Source organism: Dendrobates tinctorius, unplaced genomic scaffold (genome assembly GCF_039654945.1).
Source record: "Dendrobates tinctorius isolate UK_male_01 unplaced genomic scaffold, ASM3965494v1 ptg000367l, whole genome shotgun sequence".
NCBI classification, from domain to species: domain Eukaryota; kingdom Metazoa; phylum Chordata; class Amphibia; order Anura; family Dendrobatidae; genus Dendrobates; species Dendrobates tinctorius.
In genome coordinates this window covers 4,797,808-4,819,978 of record NW_027362033.1, presented here as the reverse complement: position 1 = coordinate 4,819,978, position 22,171 = coordinate 4,797,808, and the positions used below count along the sequence as shown (strand labels likewise).

General features: G+C 51.3%; 1 protein-coding gene across 8 annotated transcripts in view; it reads right to left on the bottom strand.

The window, feature by feature from the left end:
- Positions 1-350: 350 nt before the first annotated feature.
- The window catches only part of LOC141075712 (PC-esterase domain-containing protein 1A-like), a 173,952-nt gene continuing 152,131 nt past the window's right edge, over positions 351-22,171 (bottom strand). For 6 of the 8 annotated variants that reach the window (XM_073562859.1, XM_073562854.1, XM_073562856.1 and 3 more), the window contains 4 exons: positions 18,749-18,850; positions 8,064-8,165; positions 5,420-5,485; positions 351-5,167 (listed from right to left, as the gene is read on the bottom strand). In XM_073562859.1, the coding sequence (XP_073418960.1) occupies positions 4,959-5,167; positions 5,420-5,485; positions 8,064-8,165; positions 18,749-18,850 (479 nt within the window). In that variant the 3' untranslated portion in view covers positions 351-4,958. The remainder of the gene's footprint in view (positions 5,168-5,419; positions 5,486-8,063; positions 8,166-18,748; positions 18,851-22,171) is intronic. The other 2 variants (XM_073562858.1, XM_073562860.1) reach the window with 1 other exon arrangement.

Here is a 22,171-nt window from a genome sequence, read left to right as displayed (position 1 = left end):
GACCGAGATGGTACCCCCCTGTAATTATCCTGTGTGGTGCAGTCCATGTAATAACATCATACAGTTCTGGTGACCGTCGTGAGAAGGGCGGTGCTGAGGAGGCATGCGAAATACCCCCTTGACAGTAGTGATGTACGGTAGAATGGGGCTGAGATGAAAAACGGGGCCAGCATACTTAAGTATGAGTGCACACTCACTAGGGATAGGGTTACGGCCAGGGTCAGGGATTAGGCTCGGTTTACGGTGAGGGATAAGGTTAGGGCTGGGGCTAGGAAAAAGGTGATGGGATAGAGATAGGGCTACAGTTACACATAGGAACAGGTTTAGTAATCAGTTAAGAATAATACAACTTTTACATTAAAAAATTTAATACAAATTAAAAAATGTTACAATTCAGCAAGAATCAGAAAAAAACTAGAGGGTAAAATGGCAGAAAGTCCTAGAAAGACATTACATTTGTGTGGGGATAATACTGGACTGGCGGCTGAGCCTCAGGGAGCACTGACCGTTGACGGGTGCAAAATACTCGCCTTACGCTGAGTGCGTGCAACCCACATGATGCCGCTGCCTCGGCATAAACCGCCAGTGCCTCGGCATAAACCGCCAGTGCCTCGGCATAAACCGCCAGTGCCTCGGCATAAACCGCCGCTGACCCCAAAGATTAATAACGGAACAAGGAGACTGAAATGTAAGAACAGAACTCTGGTAGCAGCAAGGGGGCTAATACTTTCTTCACAGTGCACATACTACGATGTCAGCAGGACACGGGTGACATCTTCCAGGGGCTTAATGCTATATTGTACCAAGGTGACCCATTACTGTAGTTTAGAAGGAGCTTAGAGGAGCTTCTGCCCCCAGCCCCCTGAATCTGAGGCGTGAAAACTCCATCAGTGGTTTCTAGACATCCTCCTCGGAGCTTCATTACAAGAAAAGAGGAAACCTTCACTTCAGGGAAAAAAAAGTGCAAAAATCCCAAAAAAGCAGCACAGCGCCAGAAACTGAGGCAGGGCTCTCACAGCGCGGGGTCAACACAGCACGGGCGGGGATCACACAGCACGGGGCGGGGATCACACAGCACAGGGTAGGGATCACACAAGCACGGGCGGAGATCAGACAGCACGGGCAGGGAACACACAGCACGGGCGGGGAACACACAGCACGGGCGGGGAACACACACCACGGGCGGGGAACACACAGCACGGGCGGGGAACACACAGCACGGGCGGGGAACACAGCACGGGCGGGGAACACACAGCACGGGCGGGGAACACACACCACGGGCGGGGAACACACAGCACGGGCGGGGAACACAGCACGGGCGGGGAACACACAGCACGGGCGGGGAACACAGCACGGGCGGGGAACACACAGCACGGGCGGGGAACACACAGCAAGGGCGGGGAACACACAGCACGGGCGGGGAACACACAGCACGGGCGGGGAACACAGCACGGGCGGGGAACACACAGCACGGGCGGGGAACACACAGCACGGGCAGGGGAACACACAGCACGGGCAGGGGAACACACAGCACGGGCAGGGGAACACACAGCACGGGCAGGGGAACACACCGTACGGGCAGGGAACACACAGCACGGGCAGGGAACACACAGCACGGGCAGGGAACACACAGCACGGGCAGGGAACACACAGCACGGGCAGGGAACACACAGCACGGGCAGGGAACACACAGCACGGGCAGGGAACACACAGCACGGGCAGGGAACACACAGCACGGGCAGGGAACACGCAGCACGGGCAGGGAACACGCAGCACGGGCGGGGAACACGCAGCACGGGCAGGGAACACGCAGCACGGGCAGGGAACACACAGCACGGGGCGGTGAAAGCACGGGGCGGGGAACACACAGCACGGGGCAGGGATCACACAGCACGGGCGAGAAATACACAGCACAGACAAGGAATACACAGCACGGGCGGGGATCACACAACACGGGCGGGGAACAATCACAGCATGGGGACGGGGGCGGGGAACACAGCACAGGGGCGGAGACAGGGAACACACAGCATGGGCAGGGGAACACACCGCACGGGCAGGGGAACACACCGCACGGGCAGGGGAACACACCGCACGGGCAGGGAACACACCGCACGGGCAGGGAACACACCGCACGGGCAGGGAACACACAGCACGGGCAGGGAACACACAGCACGGGCAGGGAACACACAGCACGGGCAGGGAACACACAGCACGGGGCGGTGAAAGCACGGGGCGGGGAACACACAGCACGGGGCAGGGATCACACAGCACGGGCGAGAAATACACAGCACAGACAAGGAACACACAGCACGGGCGGGGATCACACAACATGGGCGGGGAACAATCAGCATGGGGACGGGGGCGGGGAACACAGCACAGGGGCGGAGACAGGGAACACACAGCATGGGCAGGGGAACACACCGCACGGGCAGGGGAACACACCGCACGGGCAGGGAACACACAGCACGGGCAGGGAACACACAGCACGGGCAGGGAACACACAGCACGGGAGGGGAACACACAGCACGGGGCAGGGATCACACAGCACGGGCGAGAAATACACAGCACAGACAAGGAACACACAGCACGGGCGGGGATCACACAACACGGGCGGGGAACAATCACAGCATGGGGACGGGGCGGGGAACACAGCACAGGGGCGGAGACAGGGAACACAGCATGGGCAGGGAACACAGCACAGACGAGGATCGCACAGCACGGGCGGGGATCACACAACACGGGCGGGGAACAATCACAGCATGGGGACGGGGCGGGGAACACAGCACAGGGGCGGAGACAGGGAACACAGCATGGGCAGGGAACACAGCACAGACGAGGATCGCACAGCATGGGCGGGGAACACACAGCACGGGCAGGGAACACACAGAACGGGAAGGGATCACACAACACGGGCGGGGAACAATCACAGGCGGGGAACACATAGCACGGAACAGGGATCACACAGCACGGGTGGGGAACACACAGCACGGGCAGGGAACACACAGCACGGGCGGGGAACACACAGCACGGGCAGGGAACACACAGCACGGGCAGGGAACACACAGCACGGGCAGGGAACACACAGCACGGGCAGGGAACACACAACACGGGCGGGGAACAATCACAGGATGGGGGCGGGGAACACACAGCACAGGGGCGGGAAACAGCACGGGACAGGGATCACACAGCACAGGCGGGGAACACACAGCACGGGACAGGGATCACACAGCACAGGCGGGGAACACACAGCACGGGCGGGGAACACACAGCACGGGCAGGGAACACACAGCACGGGACAGGGATCACACAGCACGGGCGGGGAACACACAGCACGGGCAGGGAACACACAGCACGGGCGGGGATCACACAACACGGGCGGGGAACAATCACAGCATGGGGACGGGGGCGGGGAACACAGCACAGGGGCGGAGACAGGGAACACACAGCATGGGCAGGGAACACAGCACAGACGAGGATCGCACAGCACGGGCAGGGAACACACAGAACGGGAAGGGATCACACAACACGGGCGGGGAACAATCACAGGATGGGGCGGGGAACACAGCACAGGGGCGGGAAACAGCACGGAACAGGGATCACACAGCACGGGTGGGGAACACACATCACAGGCGGGGAACACATAGCACGGAACAGGGATCACACAGCACGGGCGGGGAACACACAGCACAGGCAGGGAACACAGCACGGGCAGGGAACACAGCACGGGCAGGGAACACACAGCACGGGCAGGGAACACACAGCACGGGCAGGGAACACACAGCACGGGCAGGGAACACACAGCACGGGCAGGGAACACACAGCACGGGCAGGGAACACACAGCATGGGCAGGGAACACACAGCACGGGCAGGGAACACACAACACGGGCGGGGAACAATCACAGGATGGGGGCGGGGAACACACAGCACAGGGGCGGGAAACAGCACGGGACAGGGATCACACAGCACAGGCGGGGAACACACAGCACGGGACAGGGATCACACAGCACAGGCGGGGAACACACAGCACGGGCAGGGAACACACAGCACGGGCAGGGAACACACAGCACGGGCAGGGAACACACAGCACGGGCAGGGAACACACAGCACGGGCAGGGAACACACAGCACGGGCGGGGAACACACAGCACGGGCAGGGAACACACAGCACAGGCGGGGAACACACAGCACGGGCAGGGAACACACAGCACGGGCAGGGAACACACAGCACGGGCAGGGAACACACAGCACGGGCAGGGAACACACAGCACAGGCGGGGAACACACAGCACGGGCAGGGATCACACAGCACGGGCGGGGAACACACAGCACGGGCAGGGAACACACAGCACGGGCAGGGAACACACAGCACGGGCAGGGAACACACAGCACGGGCAGGGAACACACAGCACGGGCAGGGAACACACAGCACGGGCAGGGAACACACAACACGGGCGGGGAACAATCACAGGATGGGGGCGGGGAACACACAGCACAGGGGCGGGAAACAGCACGGGACAGGGATCACACAGCACAGGCGGGGAACACACAGCACGGGCGGGGAACACACAGCACGGGACAGGGATCACACAGCACAGGCGGGGAACACACAGCACGGGCAGGGAACACACAGCACGGGACAGGGATCACACAGCACGGGCGGGGAACACACAGCACGGGCAGGGAACACAGCACGGGCAGGGAACACACAGCACGGGCGGGGAACACACAGCACGGGCAGGGAACACAGCACGGGCAGGGAACACAGCACGGACGGGCAGGGAACACACAGCACACGCGGGGATCACACAGCACACGCAAGAATCACACAACACACGCAAGAATCACAGCACACGCGGGAATCACGCTGCACAGGATCCAGATATGTGTCCTGTGCTCTCCCGGGGATTAGACACTGGTCTCCAGCACCCCCTGTAGTCAGGGAGAGCCTGGAGACTCCGGCTAGTAAAGATCATTAAATCCCAGGTGACTTGGATGGTCGGCAGGTGAGTGGTATGGGTGGCTCCTTATCCTCCTTGAATTCAGCAACTTTCTTGGCTGCATGTTCATTTCCCAGACCTCTCTTGGGTGCGGAGTACCAGCGGGAAAGTTTCTGAAATTCATGGGAGGTGGCATCATGGGGACAAACGGAGAACGAATGAAATCAGGACCTGGAAGAAAAGGACAAGACCCATTATCAAGGACAACTCCACCCATCATCTGACAGCACTTTATTCATCCCGAGTTAAATCATGTATCACTCCAGTCATCTCCAGAGCTGCACTCGCTTCCACTAGTTAGAAATAAACCGAGAAAATTATATGAAATAATCCTCCTGCCATAAGAGCTTCAGATGAGAAAGCTGAGGTCGTAGATGAAAGAGATGTCCCCAGCTCTATAGTCCCTAACTGTGGAGTCATTACCTGGAGGAAGGGGTAAGCAGTCGGGGGGTAACAGTAGTGGGCTGCGGGTCCCAAGGGACGGAGGAGCTGAAACATAGAAAACATCATCAGTGTAAAGCACTAGTGCAGAAGACAAGGGCATAGAGCATACATACAGTATATACTGTGGAGACACAGGGGGTCAGTGGGTGCTCTCATCCACTGGCCTGAGACCCCACGGATCAGGTCCCATCCCACTTAACCCAATCCAACCCATCCCAATACTTTAACCACCAAACAGGCAGCTAGCACATAGAACAGTCCCAGCTAAATTCCCCAAGATGGAGCACATTACTGGGATAATGGCAGCTGTTACTTCAGAGCTCCCAGGGCCGACTACCCCACCTGTGGCACCCACAGAGAGAAGGTAACGACAAGCGTAGGAAGATGACAGTGCATTGAGGTACAAGGGCCAGGTAACCGGATGGTCACAACCTGGCTTCTCTGAACATCTCCATGGAGCCAGGTGATCTGTGGGTCTCATTCTTGGCTTTTCCAAACGTGTCCATGGGGCTCAGGTTACCGGTGGGTCCAAATCCTGACTACCCCAAACGTATCCATGGCTCAGTGATGGTTCTCTGTGCTGACATCCTTCAAAATGTCAAATCTGCGTCCCTTCATAATGTCCTGGCTCCTGTCCTGTAGAGTGTTGCTGGCTGTGGTTTTGTAAAGAGTCTCTGGTTTTCTTTACAGAACAATAGAAATCCTTTTTTATACCAACAAATGTGGCTCAGGTCATCATCCACAAGTTAGGAGGGAGGTGGGATGAGTTTAACTTTCATTGTTTGAGTATTTAATCAATTTGCATAGCTTTTCCTCCGCTGTTTTGCAAGTCAACAAGCCAAAGGACCTTATACAATGCCCAATCAACATATTATTACACAACCATTGTTCAATTACCCTGCATCCTTGTCTTGCAAAGATGGTGGACAATAAGCTGTAGGAGCTGATATAAGGGACAAACAGCAGCCATTCAAAAATATCAAGAATCAACGTTTAAGACTCATATGACAACAGTCTATGGTTCTTATCCATAGACTGTTCTCCAGACGATAATTAAGATTAAATGCTGTGTCATTTATATTGCCCCCCTATCTTAATTAGCCAGAAAAGATAGAATTCCAGTCATCCTTCTCCTAGTGCTTGTCCTTTCCTGGGTAATTCCTCACATAATTCACGAGAACCGACTAGTATCCATTGCATCCACACATGGCGTCCTCCGCATCCCATGGTTCCTGGATTAAATCTGACCGAGTGTCGGTGGATACTTCTCAGACAACACAGTGTGAGGGTAACTCAGTGAGGCAATACTTTATTATACCACAAAACAGGCAAACATGTAGAACAGATCCAGCAAAATACCCCAAGATGGCGCATGTGAAGATCTAAGGTTGTGGGTTGTAATAATCACCTAGGCAGGTTAACAATGCAGCTCGCTTTATTTCTTCTGTCCACGGTTATACAACAAATTTAGGTAGATGACCAAAATACAATGTCCTCAGTCCACAAGTTCCCAACTTAGGATCGGTAGTTCCACTGGCCCCACAGCAGGAGATACTCACTGTCTCCCAACTTGTGGTTGGCCCACAGCTTTTGGTATCTCCAGCCGGTATAGTGTGCAGTCACAGCCTATGTTCCTCCAGACGATGGATATCATGATCGTATCTCATGGATACCCCTCCAGTCAACAACCAATCTCCGAACTCCATAGATCATCCATTCATGTCCTCCAGGACGCCAACCTCGATCCTCTCCCTTCAAAGTCACTCTCCCAACTGCATGAATAACCATGGGGCGTCTTTTCCTCCCTCCCCCTTACACATTTTCCTTAGCTCACAGAATGAAGAACATTCCATAAGCCCTCACCTGGGACTGTATGTGAGACCCCTGCGGTGATGGCTTCCCTGAGTCTACAGTCCCCATCTACATAATGGGCCTGGTTACCTGCCAGCTTTGGGGTATAAGTATTACCACACTGTGATACCTTCACCCTGTGTTGTCTGAGTAGTATCAAGTCCACGGTAGAAGAAGAGCGGTCGTTCGGTGGGATCATCCCTGGTCCATGCGGTCTCGAGTCAGTGGACTAGGGCAAGGTGGTACGATCTCTAGTCCATGCAGTCTCGAGTCAGTGGACTAGGGCACGGTGGGACGATCGCTGGTCCATGCAGTCTCGAGTCAGTGGACTAGGGCACGGTGGGACGATCGCTGGTCCATGCAGTCTCGAGTCAGTGGACTAGGGCACGGTGGGACGATCCCTGGTCCATGCAGTCTCGAGTCAGTGGACTAGGGCACGGTGGGACGATCGCTGGTCCATGCAGTCTCGAGTCAGTGGACTAGGGCACGGTGGGACGATCGCTGGTCCATGCAGTCTCGAGTCAGTGGACTAGGGCACGATGGGACGATCCCTGGTCCATGCAGTCTCGAGTCAGTGGACTAGGGCACGGTGGGACGATCGCTGGTCCATACAGTCTTGAGTCAGTGGACTAGGGCACCTGCTGACCCCCTGTGTCTCCACAAACGCCAATGGCGTATAGTGGATGTAGGGTGTGATACTAGACAGGAGACCGGCGCATCAGAATGGACGTCACTCCTGAAAATGAAATGGCGCAATGCACTGGCATCTTACCCGGGCCGCAGAACTCTCGCTCTTGGATTGGGGGGTGCAGCATGGGATGGGAGTCGTTTTCCAATGACAACCATTGAGAAGATGAGGGAAGATGAGGAGAACCTGAAACACAGGAGAGAGAGCAGGTGACACAGGATGGCAGATGTAGCAGAGCCCACCGCATCTCAGAGCTTTGTCTACACTGACACATTGTAATATGGTGTATTCACAACAGAGGACGTCACAAGATAGTCATCTTCATAATAAGTCATTTAATCCAGTGTATACAGTGTGTATATATATATATATATTTATATATATATATATATACACACACACACAAGTAACAGGGAGAACTGCGGTATATTCACCAACGTGAGCAAATCATCCAGACTGCGGTAAAGGCAGAAAAAAGCTTCCGACTGGTGTGGGTGATCCCTGTGCAGATTCCTGGTGTGGGTGATCCCTGTGCAGACAGATTCCTGGTGTGGGTGATCCCTGTGCAGACAGATCCCTGGTGCGGGTGATCCCTGTGCAGACAGATCCCTGGTGTGGGGTGATCCCTGTGCAGACAGATCCCTGGTGTGGGCGATCCTTGTGCAGACAGATCCCTGGTGTGGGTGATACCTGCACAGACAGATCCCGGGTGTGGGAGACCCCTGCGCAGACAGATCCCAGGTGTGGGTGATCCCTGTGCGCAGACAGATCCCAGGTGTGGGTGATCCCTGTGCAGACAGATTCCTGGTGTGGGTGATCCCAGTGCAGACAGATTCCTGGTGTGGATGATCCCTGTGCAGACAGATCCCTGGTGTGGGTGATCCCTGTGCAGACAGATCCCTGGTGCGGGTGATCCCTGTGCAGACAGATCCCTGGTGTGGGTGATCCCTGTGCAGACAGATCCCTGGTGTGGGCAATCCTTGTGCAGACAGATCCCTGGTGTGGGTGATACCTGCACAGACAGATCCCGGGTGTGGGAGACCCCTGCGCAGACAGATCCCAGGTGTGGGTGATCCCTGTGCAGACAGATCCCTGGTGTGGGTGATCCCTGTGCAGACAAATCCCTGGTGTGGGTGATCCCTGTGCAGACAGATCCCTCGTGTGGGTGATCCCTGTGCAGACAGATCCCAGGTGTGGGTGATTCCTGTGCAGACAGGTCCCTTGTGTGGGTGATCCCTGCATAGACAGATCCTGGGTGTGGGAGATCCTTGCGCAGACAGATCCCAGGTGTGGGTGATCCCTGTGCAGACAGATCCCAGGTGTGGATGATCCCTGTGCAGACAGATCCCTCGTGTGATCCCTGCATAGACAGATCCTGGGTGTGGGAGATCCCTGCGCAGACAGATCCCAGGTGTGGGTGATCCCTGTGCAGACAGATCCCAGGTGTGGGTGATCCCTGTGCAGACAGATCCCTGGTGTGGGCAATCCTTGTGCAGACAGATCCCTGGTGTGGGTGATACTTGCACAGACAGATCCCGGGTGTGGGAGACCCCTGTGCAGACAGATCCCAGGTGTGGGTGATCCCTGTGCAGACAGATCCCTGGTGTGGGTGATCCCTGTGCAGACAGATCCCTGGTGTGGGTGATCCCTGTGCAGACAGATCCCTCGTGTGGGTGATCCCTGTGCAGACAGATCCCTCGTGTGGGTTATCCCTGTGCAGACAGATCCCAGGTGTGGGTGATCCCTGTGCAGACAGATCCCAGGTGTGGGTGATCCCTGTGCAGACAGATCCCTCGTGTGGGTGATCCCTGCATAGACAGATCCTGGGTGTGGGAGATCCTTGCGCAGACAGATCCCAGGTGTGGGTGATCCCTGTGCAGACAGATCCCAGGTGTGGGTGATCCCTGTGCAGACAGATCCCAGGTGTGGATGATCCCTGTGCAGACAGATCCCTCGTGTGATCCCTGCATAGACAGATCCTGGGTGTGGGAGATCCCTGCACAGACAGATCCCAGGTGTGGGTGATCCCTGTGCAGACAGATCCCAGGTGTGGGTGATCCCTGTGCAGACAGATCCCTCGTGTGGGTGATCCCTGCATAGACAGATCCTGGGTGTGGGAGATCCCTGCGCAGACAGATCCCTGGTGTGGGTGATCCCTGTGCAGACAGATCCCTGGTGTGGGTGATCCCACAGCCCTGTCTGAAAGAATACAGATCTGTGCCATTCACTGAAATATGGATACATTTGGGGCAGTCAGGATTTGGACCCACCAGTAACCTGAGCCCCATGAATCCGTTTGGGGAAGCCAGGAATAGGACCCACCGGTCACATGGGTCCATGGAGATGATTGAAGATGCCAGGTTATGACCCTCTGGTCTCCTGTCTTTGACTGGACTGTCATCTTCCTACGCTTGTAGTTACCTTCTCTCTGTGGGTGCCACAGGTGGGGTAGTCGGCCCTGGAAGTTCTGATGTCACAGCTGCTCTTATCCCAGCAGGTCAGTGGAAGGATGAGGCTCTGTAATGTGCACCATCTTGGGTATTTTGCTGGGACTGTTCTATGTGTTATTATCAGCTATGTGCCGCACTGCGTTACCCTCACCCTGTGTTGACTGAGTAGTATTATGCCCATGGTAAAAGGAGAGCTGGTGTGCGGTGCGATGATCCGTGGTCCACGCGGTTTAAGTTAGCGGACTAGGGCACCTGCTCGCCCCCGTGTCTCCATGACTTCTATACTCACTATATATACTATATACACTGGATGAAATATTATTGGATAATTTATGAAGAAAAACAACTTGCGTCATTTTCTGTGTTGTACGGAGCACAGTGGGTTGGTGGAGCGTCCGCTATGTGACAAGTGCTGATATAACACAGAATCTCACAGGAACAATCACACGTCAGCGCCGCTACATCCACTAATGCCACAGAATACACCAAGCAACAGAATGGCCCACCAGAGGGCTGGGGATGCTCCGGAGGGCCCCAGATCTGGCACTGAGGCCCTAGTGCAGCTCCTCAGAGCCCATCAGTGAAGTTCTGAGCGGCTGCAGCCAATCATTGTTGGGGTTGTTTTTCCCTCCATCACTTCCTCAGCAGGGGAACAGGCTCCACGGTGTCCGGGGGGCATCAGCTCCTCTGCTGTTTCTACAGATGATTATCTGAGCTCACAGTAAGAGAGGCAGAGGAGAGATGGAGCGCAGTGCTCTGTCTGCAGTGCCGTGTCTGCAGTGCTGGGATCTAAGATGAAGAGCGTGCTGCGTCCGGTCAAGCTGTGCCTGTCCACATCGTGCCGCTCTCCTCTGTACTGTCTGATTACAGGCATTACAACCAGTGGGCGTCTGACAGCCGGAGTGCAGACACAGTGTGGGGGCCTACAGAGCAGTAAATGGCGGCCTACAGGGCAGTAGATGGCGGCCTACAGGGCAGTAGATGGCGGCCTACAAGGCAGTAGATGGCGGCCTACAGGGCAGTAGATGGCGGCCTACAGGGCAGTAGATGACGGCATACAGAGCAGTAGATGGCGGCCTACAGAGCAGTAGCTGTCGGCCTAAAGAGCAGTAAGTGGCGGCCTAAAGAGCAGTAGGTGGCGGCCTAAAGAGCAGTAGGTGGCGGCCTAAAGAGCAGTAGGTGGCGGCCTAAAGAGCAGTAGATGGTGGCAGCCTAAAGAGCAGTAGATGGTGGTGGCCTAAAGAGCAGGTGGCGGCCTAAAGATCAGTAGATGGTGGTGGTCTAAAGAGCAGTAGATGGTGGTGGCCTAAAGAGCAGGTGGCGGCCTAAAGAGCAGTAGGTGGTGGTGGCCTAAAGAACAGTAGGTGGTGGTGGCCTAAAGAGCAGTAGGTGGTGGCCTACAAAGGAGTAGATGGCAGTCTACAGAGCAGTAGGTGGCGGCCTACAGAGAAGTAGCTGGTGGTGGCCTAAAGAGCAGTAGGTAGCGGCCTAAAGAGCAGTTAGGTAGCGGCCTAAAGAGCAGTAGATGGTGGCCTACAGAGAAGTAGGTGGTGGCCTAAAGAGCAGTAGCTGGTGGCCCATAGAGTAGGTTGCGGCCCACAGAGCAGTAGGTGGTGGCCTACAAAGGAGTAGATGGCGGTCTACAGTGGGTGGCAGCCTACAGAGAAGTAGGTGGCGGCCTACAGAGGATTAGATGGAGGACTATGGAAGAGTAGAAGGCAGACTACAGAGGAGTGGATGACGGACTACAGAGGGGTAGGTGGCAGCAGACAGAGGAGTAGATGGCGGCCGACGGAGTAGACGACGGCCTACGGATTAGTAGATGGCGGTCTACAGAGCAATAGATGGCGGTTGTGGAGACAAGGGGGGCAGTGGGTCCTCTAGTCTGCTAGCCAAAACCGCAAACACCAGGGATCATCCCACCAGCTATCCTTTCGCTGTGGCAACAACATAGTTATTAAGGTTGAAGGCAGACTTTAAGTCCATCTAGTTCAACCCATATCCTATCCTAACATGTTGATCCAGAGGAAGGCAAAAAAAACCCCATGTGGCAATCAGTAAGCTTCACATTGGAGAAAAAAAATTCCTTCCTGACTCCACATACGGCAATCAGACTAGCTCCCTGGATCAACGCAATATCAAAGAAACTACCCTGTAATATTATACTTTTCAAGAAAGGCATCCAGTCCCTTCTTAAATTTTAGTAGGGAATCACTCATTACAACATCATATGGCAGAGAGTTCCATAGTCTCACTGCTCTTACAGTAAAGAATCCGCGTCTGTGAGTATGCTTAAACCTTCTTTCCTCCAGACGTAGAGGATGCCCCCTTGTCCCCGTCACAGGTCTAAGAGTAAATGATCATTAGAAAGGTCTTTGTACTGTCCCCGCATATATTTATACATTGTAATAAGATCACCCCTAACCCTTCGATTCTCCAAACTAAATAACCCCAAGTGTAAAAACCTGTCTTGGTATTGCAGACCCCCTAGTTCCCTAATAACCTTGGTCGCTCTTCCCTGCACCCGCTCCAGTTCAGCTATGTCTTTCTTATACACCGGAGACCAGAACTGTACACAGTATTCTAAGTGTGGTCGCACTAGTGACTTATATAGAGGTAAAATTATGTTCTCCTCATGAGCATCTATGCCTCTTTTAATGCATCCCATTATTTTATTGGCCTTTCCAGCAGCTGCCTGACACTGGCCACTAAATGTGAGTTTGTCGTCCACCCATACACCCAGGTCTTTTTCAGTGACAGTTTTGCCCAGTGTTTTACAATTAAGCACATAATTATACACCTTGTTCGTTCTACCCAAGTGCATGACCTTACATTTATCCCCATTAAAGCTCATTTGCCATTTATCAGCCCAAGCTTCTAGTTAACATAAATCCTCCTGTAATATAAAACTGTCCTCCTCTGTATTGATTACCCTGCAGAGTTTAGTGTCATCTGCAAATATGGAAATTCTACTCTCTATGCCCCCTACAAGATCATTAATAAATATGTTAAAAGAAGCGGGCCCAATACTGACCCCTGTGGTACCCAATACTGACCCCTGTGGTACCCAATACTGACCCCTGTGGTACCCCACTGCTAACCGTGACCCAGTCCGAGTGTGCTCCATTAATAACCACCCTTTGTTTCCTATCCCTGAGCCAGCTCTTAACCCACCTACACATATTTTCCCCTATCCCCATTGTTCTCATTTTATGTATCAACCTTTTGTGTGGCACCGTATCAAAAGCTTTTGAAAAGTCCATGTACACCACGTCCACTGCATTCCCTTGGTCCAGTCCTGAACTTACGTCTTCATAAAAGCTTATCAGATTAGTCTGACAGGAACGGTCCCTCGTAAACCCATGTTGATATTGGGTCATGAGGTTATTCTTCTCCAGATACTCCAGCATAGTATCTCTTAGAAAACTCTCCAGGATTTTACCCACAGTTGAGGTTAAACTTACTGGCCTATAATTTCCAAGTTCAGTTTTTGCCCCACATTTGCTATATGCCAGACCTGTGGTACAGACCGTTATTATGGAATCTTTAAAGAATAAAAATAATGGTCTATCTATGACTGTGCTTAATTACTGCAGTACTCGGGGGTGTATCCCATCCGGGCCCGTGGATTTGTCAATTTTAGTGATTTTTAGACGCCGCCGTACTTCCTGCTGGGTTAAGCAGGTGACATTTAATGGAGAATTTTTATCCCTGATCATGTTATCCGTCATGGGATTTTCTTGTGTAAATACTGTTGAAAAAAAATCATTTAGCATATTGGCTTTTTCCTCATCCTCATCCACCATTTCACCCAGACTATTTTTAAGGGGGCCAACACTATCATTTTTTAGTTTCTTACTATTTATGTAGTTAAAGAATATTTTGGGATTATTTTTCCTTTCTCTGGCAATGAGTCTCTCTGTCTCAATCTTTGCTGTCTTGATTTGCTTTTTACAGAATTTATTTAATCTTCTGTATTTAGTTAATGCCTCATCACTCCCTACTTGCTGTAATTCTCTAAATGCTTTATTTTTGTCCCTTATTGCGCCCCTTACAGCTCTATTTAGCCATAGTGGTTTCCTCCTATTTCTAGCATGTTTATTCCCATACGGTATATATTGTGCACAGATCCTATTCAGGAGGATAATAAACGTCTCCCATTTTCTTTGTGTATTTTTATGTCTCAGGATATCGTCCCAGTTAATTGCACCAAGATCATCTCTCATCCGTTGGAAATTTGCTTTCCTGAAGTTTAGTGTCCTTGTAACCCCTCTACTACACATCTTATTAAAGGATACATGAAAACTTATTAATTTGTGATCACTATTCCCCCAGTGACCCCCAACCCTTACATTTGATCTGCGGTCTGGCCTGTGGGGTAATATTAGGTCTAGCAGTGCCCGCCCTCTTGTTGGGTCCTGAACCAGTTGTGAAAGGTGATTGTCTCTCATAGTGGTCAGACACCTATCACCTTTGCTGAACTGCAGGTTTCGGTTCCCCAATGTATTTCGGGGTAGGTGAAGTCCCCCATAATAATGACTTCTCCTTGAGTCGCTGCTTCATCTATTTGCTTTGAGGATATTCTCTGTTGCTTCCATTATTTTTGGAGACTTATAACAAACCCCTATCAGTAATTTATTATTTTTCCCCCCTCCCCTTATCTCCCCCCACAGGGACTCTACATTCTCATTAGATTCATATATATTATCACGCAGGATGGGTTTTAAGGATGATTTTACATATAAACACACGCCTCCCCCTCGCTTATTCGTACGGTCATTTCTGAACAGACTATAGCCCTGTAAATTATCCCCCGGTCACGGCTCTCGTCCGGCCATGTCTCAGATATCCCCACCATGGCAGAATTATGCTCCAACAACATTAACTCCAATTCCTCCATGTTGTTGGTGAGGCTTCTGGCATTAGTATATATGCACTTTATGTATCTCTCTGTACCTCTATTCTTTCTTATTAACTGTTCTAACCCCACCCCCATGCCACCTCCACCCCCAGCTTCATTACTTGTGCCCAGGTCTCTATCTGCACTGTCTTCCCCTCCTATAAAAGGAATACCCTCCCCCCCCCCCCCCCATCCCTAGGATACACACTCCTCCAACCTTCTGGCCATTTTCTCCCCCAGCACAGCTGCTCCCTCCCCATTGAGGTGCAGCCCGTCCCTAGCGTAGAGCCTGTAGCCAACTGAGAAGTCGGCCCAGTTCTGCAGGAACCCAAACCCCTCCTTCCTACACCAATTCCTGAGCCACTTATTAACCTCCCTAATCTCCCGTTGCCTCTCTGGCGTGGCACGTGGTACAGGAAGTATTTCCGAAAATACCACCTAGGAGGTCCTTGCTTTAAGCTTGCAGCCTAATTCCCTGAAATCATCTTTAAGGACCTTCCACCTACCTCTAACTTTGTCATTTGTGCCAATGTGCACCATGACCGCTGGATCCTCACGAGCCCCTCCCAGTAATCTGTCAGCCCGATCAGCGATGTGTCGGACTTGAGCGCCAGGTAGGCAGCACACCGTCCGACGATCCCTGTCTTTGTGACAGATTGCCCTATCTGTTCCCCTAATAATTGAGTCTCCCACTACCAGCACCTGTCTGGCCTGCCCTGCTCTCCTATTTCCCCCCTTACTGGAGCAGACACTCCTCCGGCTTTCAGAGGACATGCCTTGCTGCAGCAGTGCTACCCCTGTACTGACACCCCCCTCATCTGACAACTTAGGAAACTTATTGGGGTGTGCCAGATCAGGACTAGCCTCCCTGGCGCTCTTCCCTCTACCCCGCCTTCTGTCACCCAGCTAGCTGCTTCATTGTCTTGCAGCTCCAACCTAGCATCCCCCCCCTCATCTATCCCATTGAGCGTCTGCTCAGTGAGCAGAAGACTCCTTTCCATATTGTCTATGGATCTCAGTGTTGACAGCTGCACATTTAGATCCAGTATCTGAGCTTCCAAATGCACAACGAGCTCACATCTCGCACAGCAGTATGCACCCTCCACCGGCTGTTCAAGGATTTCATACATGCGGCAAGACGTGCACTGGATGGCATTGGCAATAGTGGAGCACTTCCTACTGGGGATTGCACCAGACAGGAAAGATAAGCAAAAATAAATAAAAGTATTAATAAAATATAACAGCAATTCAGTAAGACCTCCCTTGGAAACTCCCTGAATCCAAAGTCACTGAATCTCAAGTCACACACCACAGTTTGCACTTACGCTCAGGTCACACTCAGCTCGTTCACACTCGCTCAGGCAGAAGATTTAAAATATTTTTTTTTTCCCCTTTTACCAGCACACCACCCTGCTGCTCAATGCACTTCCAAAAGGAGTTGAGCCCCAACCAGCTGCCCATTATAAACCATTAATTATGAACTCCCACCCTTAATTAACCCCTTGTGAATATAGTTACACCTCAAGATTTAAATGCAATATAGTTACCCCTTAAAAACACAGATAGTAAAATAAGAGATTAACCCTGTAGAAAGAAAAAATAGGTTAAACAAGCCCCCAAGCCCCCCAAAAATTGAACAGGTAGAAAGCACTCAGCAACCTACAATTCAGCAACTCACACAGGTATTTGTTATAGGTTTTCCAAATACCTCTTCACTGAATCACAAGTCACACACTTACCACAGTTCGCACTTACGCTCAGGTCACACTCAGCTCGTTCACACTCGCTCAGGCAGAAGATTTAAAAGATTCCCCCCCCCCCCTCTTACCAGTACACCACCCTGCTGCTCAATGCACTTCCAAAAGGTACTACTCAGACAACACAGAGTGAGGGTAACACAGTGTGGCAATACACAAAACAGACAAAAACACATAGAACAGTCCCAGCAAATACCCAAGATGGTGCAAAATTACAGAGCCTCACCCTTCCGCAGACTTGCTGGGATAAGAGCAGATGCGACTTCAGAGCTTCCAGGGCCAAGTACCCCACCTGTGGCATGCACAGAGAGGAGGAAACGACAAGTGTAGGAAGATGACAGTCCATTAAGGTATGAGGCCAGTTGACCAGAGTGTCACAATGTGTCTTTTCCGAACATCTCCATGAAGCCAGGTGACCGGTGGGTCACATTCCTGGCTTTCCCGAACGGACGGGGCCATGGTCCCCAGAGCTGACATCCTCTAAACTGTCAAATCTGTGTCCATCATGATGGAGCCATGATCTGGCAGCTGTCCTATAGAGTGTTCCTGGCTGTGGTTTTGTAAAGAGTCTCTGGTTCTTTGGATTTCTGGATCTTTAGATGACTTGTTACAGAGGCATATCCCCTTTATATAGTTCACAACTGTTCTTCAAACCATTATTCACAGGTCAAGGGGATGGGGTGATGAGATTAATCCGTATTGTTTGTTTATTTATAATTTATCCTTCAATGTTTTCAAGTCAACAAACTGCATGGCCTGGTATAATGTGTAATCAACATATCAGAAAACTTCATTGTTCAGTGACCCTGCATCCCTGCTTTACAAAGAAAGCAGCACAATAAACCATAGGAGCTGATATAGGAGGTAAATAACCATTCATCAATTTACAAATATCAATTCAACCTACAAGAAGAGTCAACAGAAAGATGACAGACTATGCCTCCTGCATTACTGAAAACAGACATCTGGATAATTAAGATAAAATGCTGTGTCGACAAAGCAGTATACAGAGCAGTAGATGGCGGCCTAAAGAGCAGTAGATGGCGGCCTACAGATCAGTAGATGGCGGCCTACAGAGCAGTAGATGGCGGCCTACAGAGCAGTAGATGGCGGCCTACAGATCAGTAGATGGCGGCCTACAGAGCAGTAGATGGCGGCCTACAGAGCAGTAGATGGCGGCCTACAGAGCAGTAGATGGCGGCCTACAGAGCAGTAGAAGGAGGCCTACAGATCAATAGATGGCGGCCTACAGATCAGTAGATGGCGGCCTACAGATCAGTAGATGGCGGCCTACAGATCAGTAGATGGCGGCCTACAGATCAGTAGATGGTGGCCTACAGATCAGTAGATGGTGGCCTACAGATCAGTAGATGGTGGCCTACAGAGCAGTAGATGGCCTACAGAGTAGTAGATGGCGGACTACAGAGTAGTAGACGGCAGTATACTGGGAAATTTTAACATTACATGCCTCCTTACATGCACCTTTCTCACCCCGTGGGTCAGAGAAGCGTCAATATGTGAGATCTCGTTAGGCGCCAGTCACATGTCATCAGCACCAATGATGACGTTTAATGGATGTAGAGTGATACCAGACTGGTGAGCGGCACCCCAGAATGGACGTCACTGCTGGAAGTGAAATGGCGCAATGCACTGACATCTTACCCGGGTCACAGCGCTCTCGCTCTTGGATTGGGGGGTACAGCATGGGATGGGGGTTGTTTTCAAATGAGAACCGGTGCGGAGGTGCAGAGAGAAGAGGAGAACCTGAAACACAGGAGGGAAAGCAGGTTACACAAGACGGTAGATGTAGCAGAGCCCACTGCGTCTCAGAGCACTGTCTACACTGACACATTGTAACTAGAAAACGTGTGGCCCTGGGCAATAGTAAGAATAGGGGCCCTAAATGCGGACATATTGGCCCATCACACAGGAACGTTGAGGATTTACACGAGCTGATGTCAGACCGATGTCAATGATGGACGATGTACAAGGGGGCGGTGCTCGTTTTTTTCCATGGGCTCCCCAAATTACACAAAGGGTGATTCATCTCCCCTAAGACCTATAACACCTGGCATTGGATCATTAAATGAGAACCTCAGGGAATAAGTTGACAACCACGATCAACCGCTTATTTCCAGGACCTGAGGTTATCATAAGGCGACATCCACAGTATTCAGGGGGTTGGATGAGTTTACAGTCTGACTTTCTGTTTGCCACATGTGATGCGGATAATCTGTACTCGTCGATTCCTCACTCTTTACCACAGCTGCGATTAAACATCATTCAGACAATTACAGCGGATATTCACCCGCCCCCAATTAATTTTATTATCACTCAGTTATTTGTTAAATCACAATTTTTTTATGTTTCAGTGAAACCTTTTTTCTTCTGGTCTTTGGTGCCGATGGGTTCAAAATTGTCACCATCACTCGCAAATCTTTTTGTGTCATGGTGGGAGGAGCGCTTGATTCTGTTTCTGTACATAACCCCGTTTCTTCACATCTACAGGAGCTTCTCACAAAATGAGAATATCACCAAAAAGTGAATTTATTTCAGTTCTTCAATACAAGCAGTGACTCTCCTCTATTCTATAGTCATTACACACAGAGTGATCTATGTCACGGGTTTATTTCTGGTGATGTTGACGATTATGGCTTACAGCCAATGAGAACCCAAAAGTCATTATCTCAGTGGATTAGAATACTTTATAACACCAGCCTGAAAAATGATTGTAAAATCCGGAATGTTGTCCTACTGAAATGTCTGATCAGTAACTGCTCTCAGTACTTGGTCGGGCTCCTTCTGCATCAATTCCTGCATCAATGCGGCGTGGCATGGAGGCGATCAGCCTGTGGCACTGCTGAGGGGTTATGGAAGCCCAGGTTGCTTTGATAGCAGCCTTCAGCTCGTCTGCATTGTGGGGTCTGGTGTCTCTCATCTTCCTCTTGACAATACTCCATAGATTCTCTATGGGGTTAAGGTCAGGTGAGTTTGCTGCCAATAAAGCACAGTGATACTGTTGTGTGTACACCAAGCATTGGTACTTTTGGCCGTGTGGACAGGGGCCAAGTCCTGCTGAAGAATGATATTTCCATCTCCATAAAGCTTGTCGGCAGAGGGAAGCATGAAGAGCTCTAAAATGTCCTGGTAGACGGCTGCGCTGACTTTGGTCTTGATAAACCGCAGTGGACCTACACGAGCAGATGACATGGCTACCCAAACCATCACCGATTGTGGAGACTTCACACTAGACCTCCAGCAGCTTGGATTGTGGCCTCTCCACTAGAGTTGAGCGACTTTGGTCGGATCGGGTTTCGTGAAACCCGACTGAAACAAAATTTGAGTCGGATGAAACTGGTCTGACGAGGGCAGTCGGGAGTTTCATCCGAAACCTGACCCCAATGCAAGTCAATGAGGAATAAAAGTCGGCATTGAGTGGATGAATGTCATGAAACCCGATCCGACCAAAGTCGCTCAACTCTACTCTCCACTCTTCCTCCAGACTCTGGGACCGCGATTTCCAAATAAAACGCAAAATTTACTTTCATCTGAACACAACACCTTAGACCACTGACAACAGTCCGGTTCTTCTTCTCCTTGGCCCCAGTAGGACACTTCTGGCGTTGTCTATTGGTCATGAGTGGCTGACACAAGGAATGTGACACTTGTAGCCCATGTCCTGGATACGTCTGTGTGTGGTGTGAAGCAATGACTCCAGCAGAAGTCCACTCCTTGTTTATTCATCCCCCCATTACTGAATGGCCTTTTCTTAATCCTTTCCAGGTTGCGGTTATCCCGGTTGCTTGTGCACCTTTTTCTACCACACTTTTTCCTTCCACTCCACTTTCCATTAATATTCTTGGATACAGCACTGTGTGAACAGCCGGCTTCTTTAGCAATGACCTTTTGTGGCTTCCCCTCCTTGCGGAGTGTGTCAGTGACTGCTTTCTGGACATCTATGTCAGGTCAGCAGTCTTCCCCATGATTGTGGAGCGTGCCAGTGACTGCTTTCTGGACATCTGTCAGGTCAGCAGTCTTCCCCATGATTGTGGAGCGTGCCAGTGACTGCCTTCTGGACATCTGTCAGGTCAGCAGTCTTCCCCTTGATTGTGGAGCTACTGACACAGACTAAGGGGCCTTTATAAATGCTTAGGAGACTTTACAGGAGTTTATTGTTAATTATGCTAATTTACTGAGATAATGACTTTTGGGTTCTCAATGGCTGTAAGCCATAATCCTCAACATTACCAGAAATAACCCCGTGACATAGATCACTCTGTGTGTAATGACTCTATAGAATAGAGGAGAGGCACTGTCTGTATTGAAAAACTGAAATAAATTTACTTTTTGATGATATTCTAATTTTGTGAGACGCACCTGTAGCTTGGTACGGCAGGTATGTAGACGATGTTCTGCTTGTTTGTAGGGGTGACAATATTCGGTTCACCTGCAGTCGTCTGTCTGAACAAACCTCCTTTTCCGATATATTGCTGGGTGGGAATATCACTCCCAACAAGGCTGAACCTTCTCTTTTTAGAAAGGACACTGCTGGTAATACGTTCCTATGGTCCTCCAGCTCACACAATATCACTAAAGGTGAATTTACCGGGGCCAGAAGAACTTGCTCAAGTGAAGAGGGTTTTGATACAGAGGAGCGTTAGTTAGTAGTAGATTGATGAAGGGGGGGATATAACAGATTACACGAGCCTTATCCCCCCACCAGTCTGCTGTACAATTACAATAGACAGGAGACATTCCTTTTTCTTCTCCAGACATCACCTTTTCCACTGCACACTGTGCGCAGGTCAATGCCATCAGGAATATCCTTCAGAGACACATCGCGGTGATTAACCAGGATAACCGCTCCGCACCACCATTGAAGGGGGGTGTAACTCTGTGGCCAGCAGAGGTCGGTCGCTCGGTGACGTCCTGCCCCCTAGTTTGGTCCACAGCACCAAACTATCCACCATCCACTGTAGACTTCTTCTACAATGTGCGCGGTTTCGCACTTTTCTTTCCTTATCAGTCGTCTTCTCAGTGTGAAATAAGTAAATAAACAGTTTATTGTCGGGTCGTGGAGGCGTC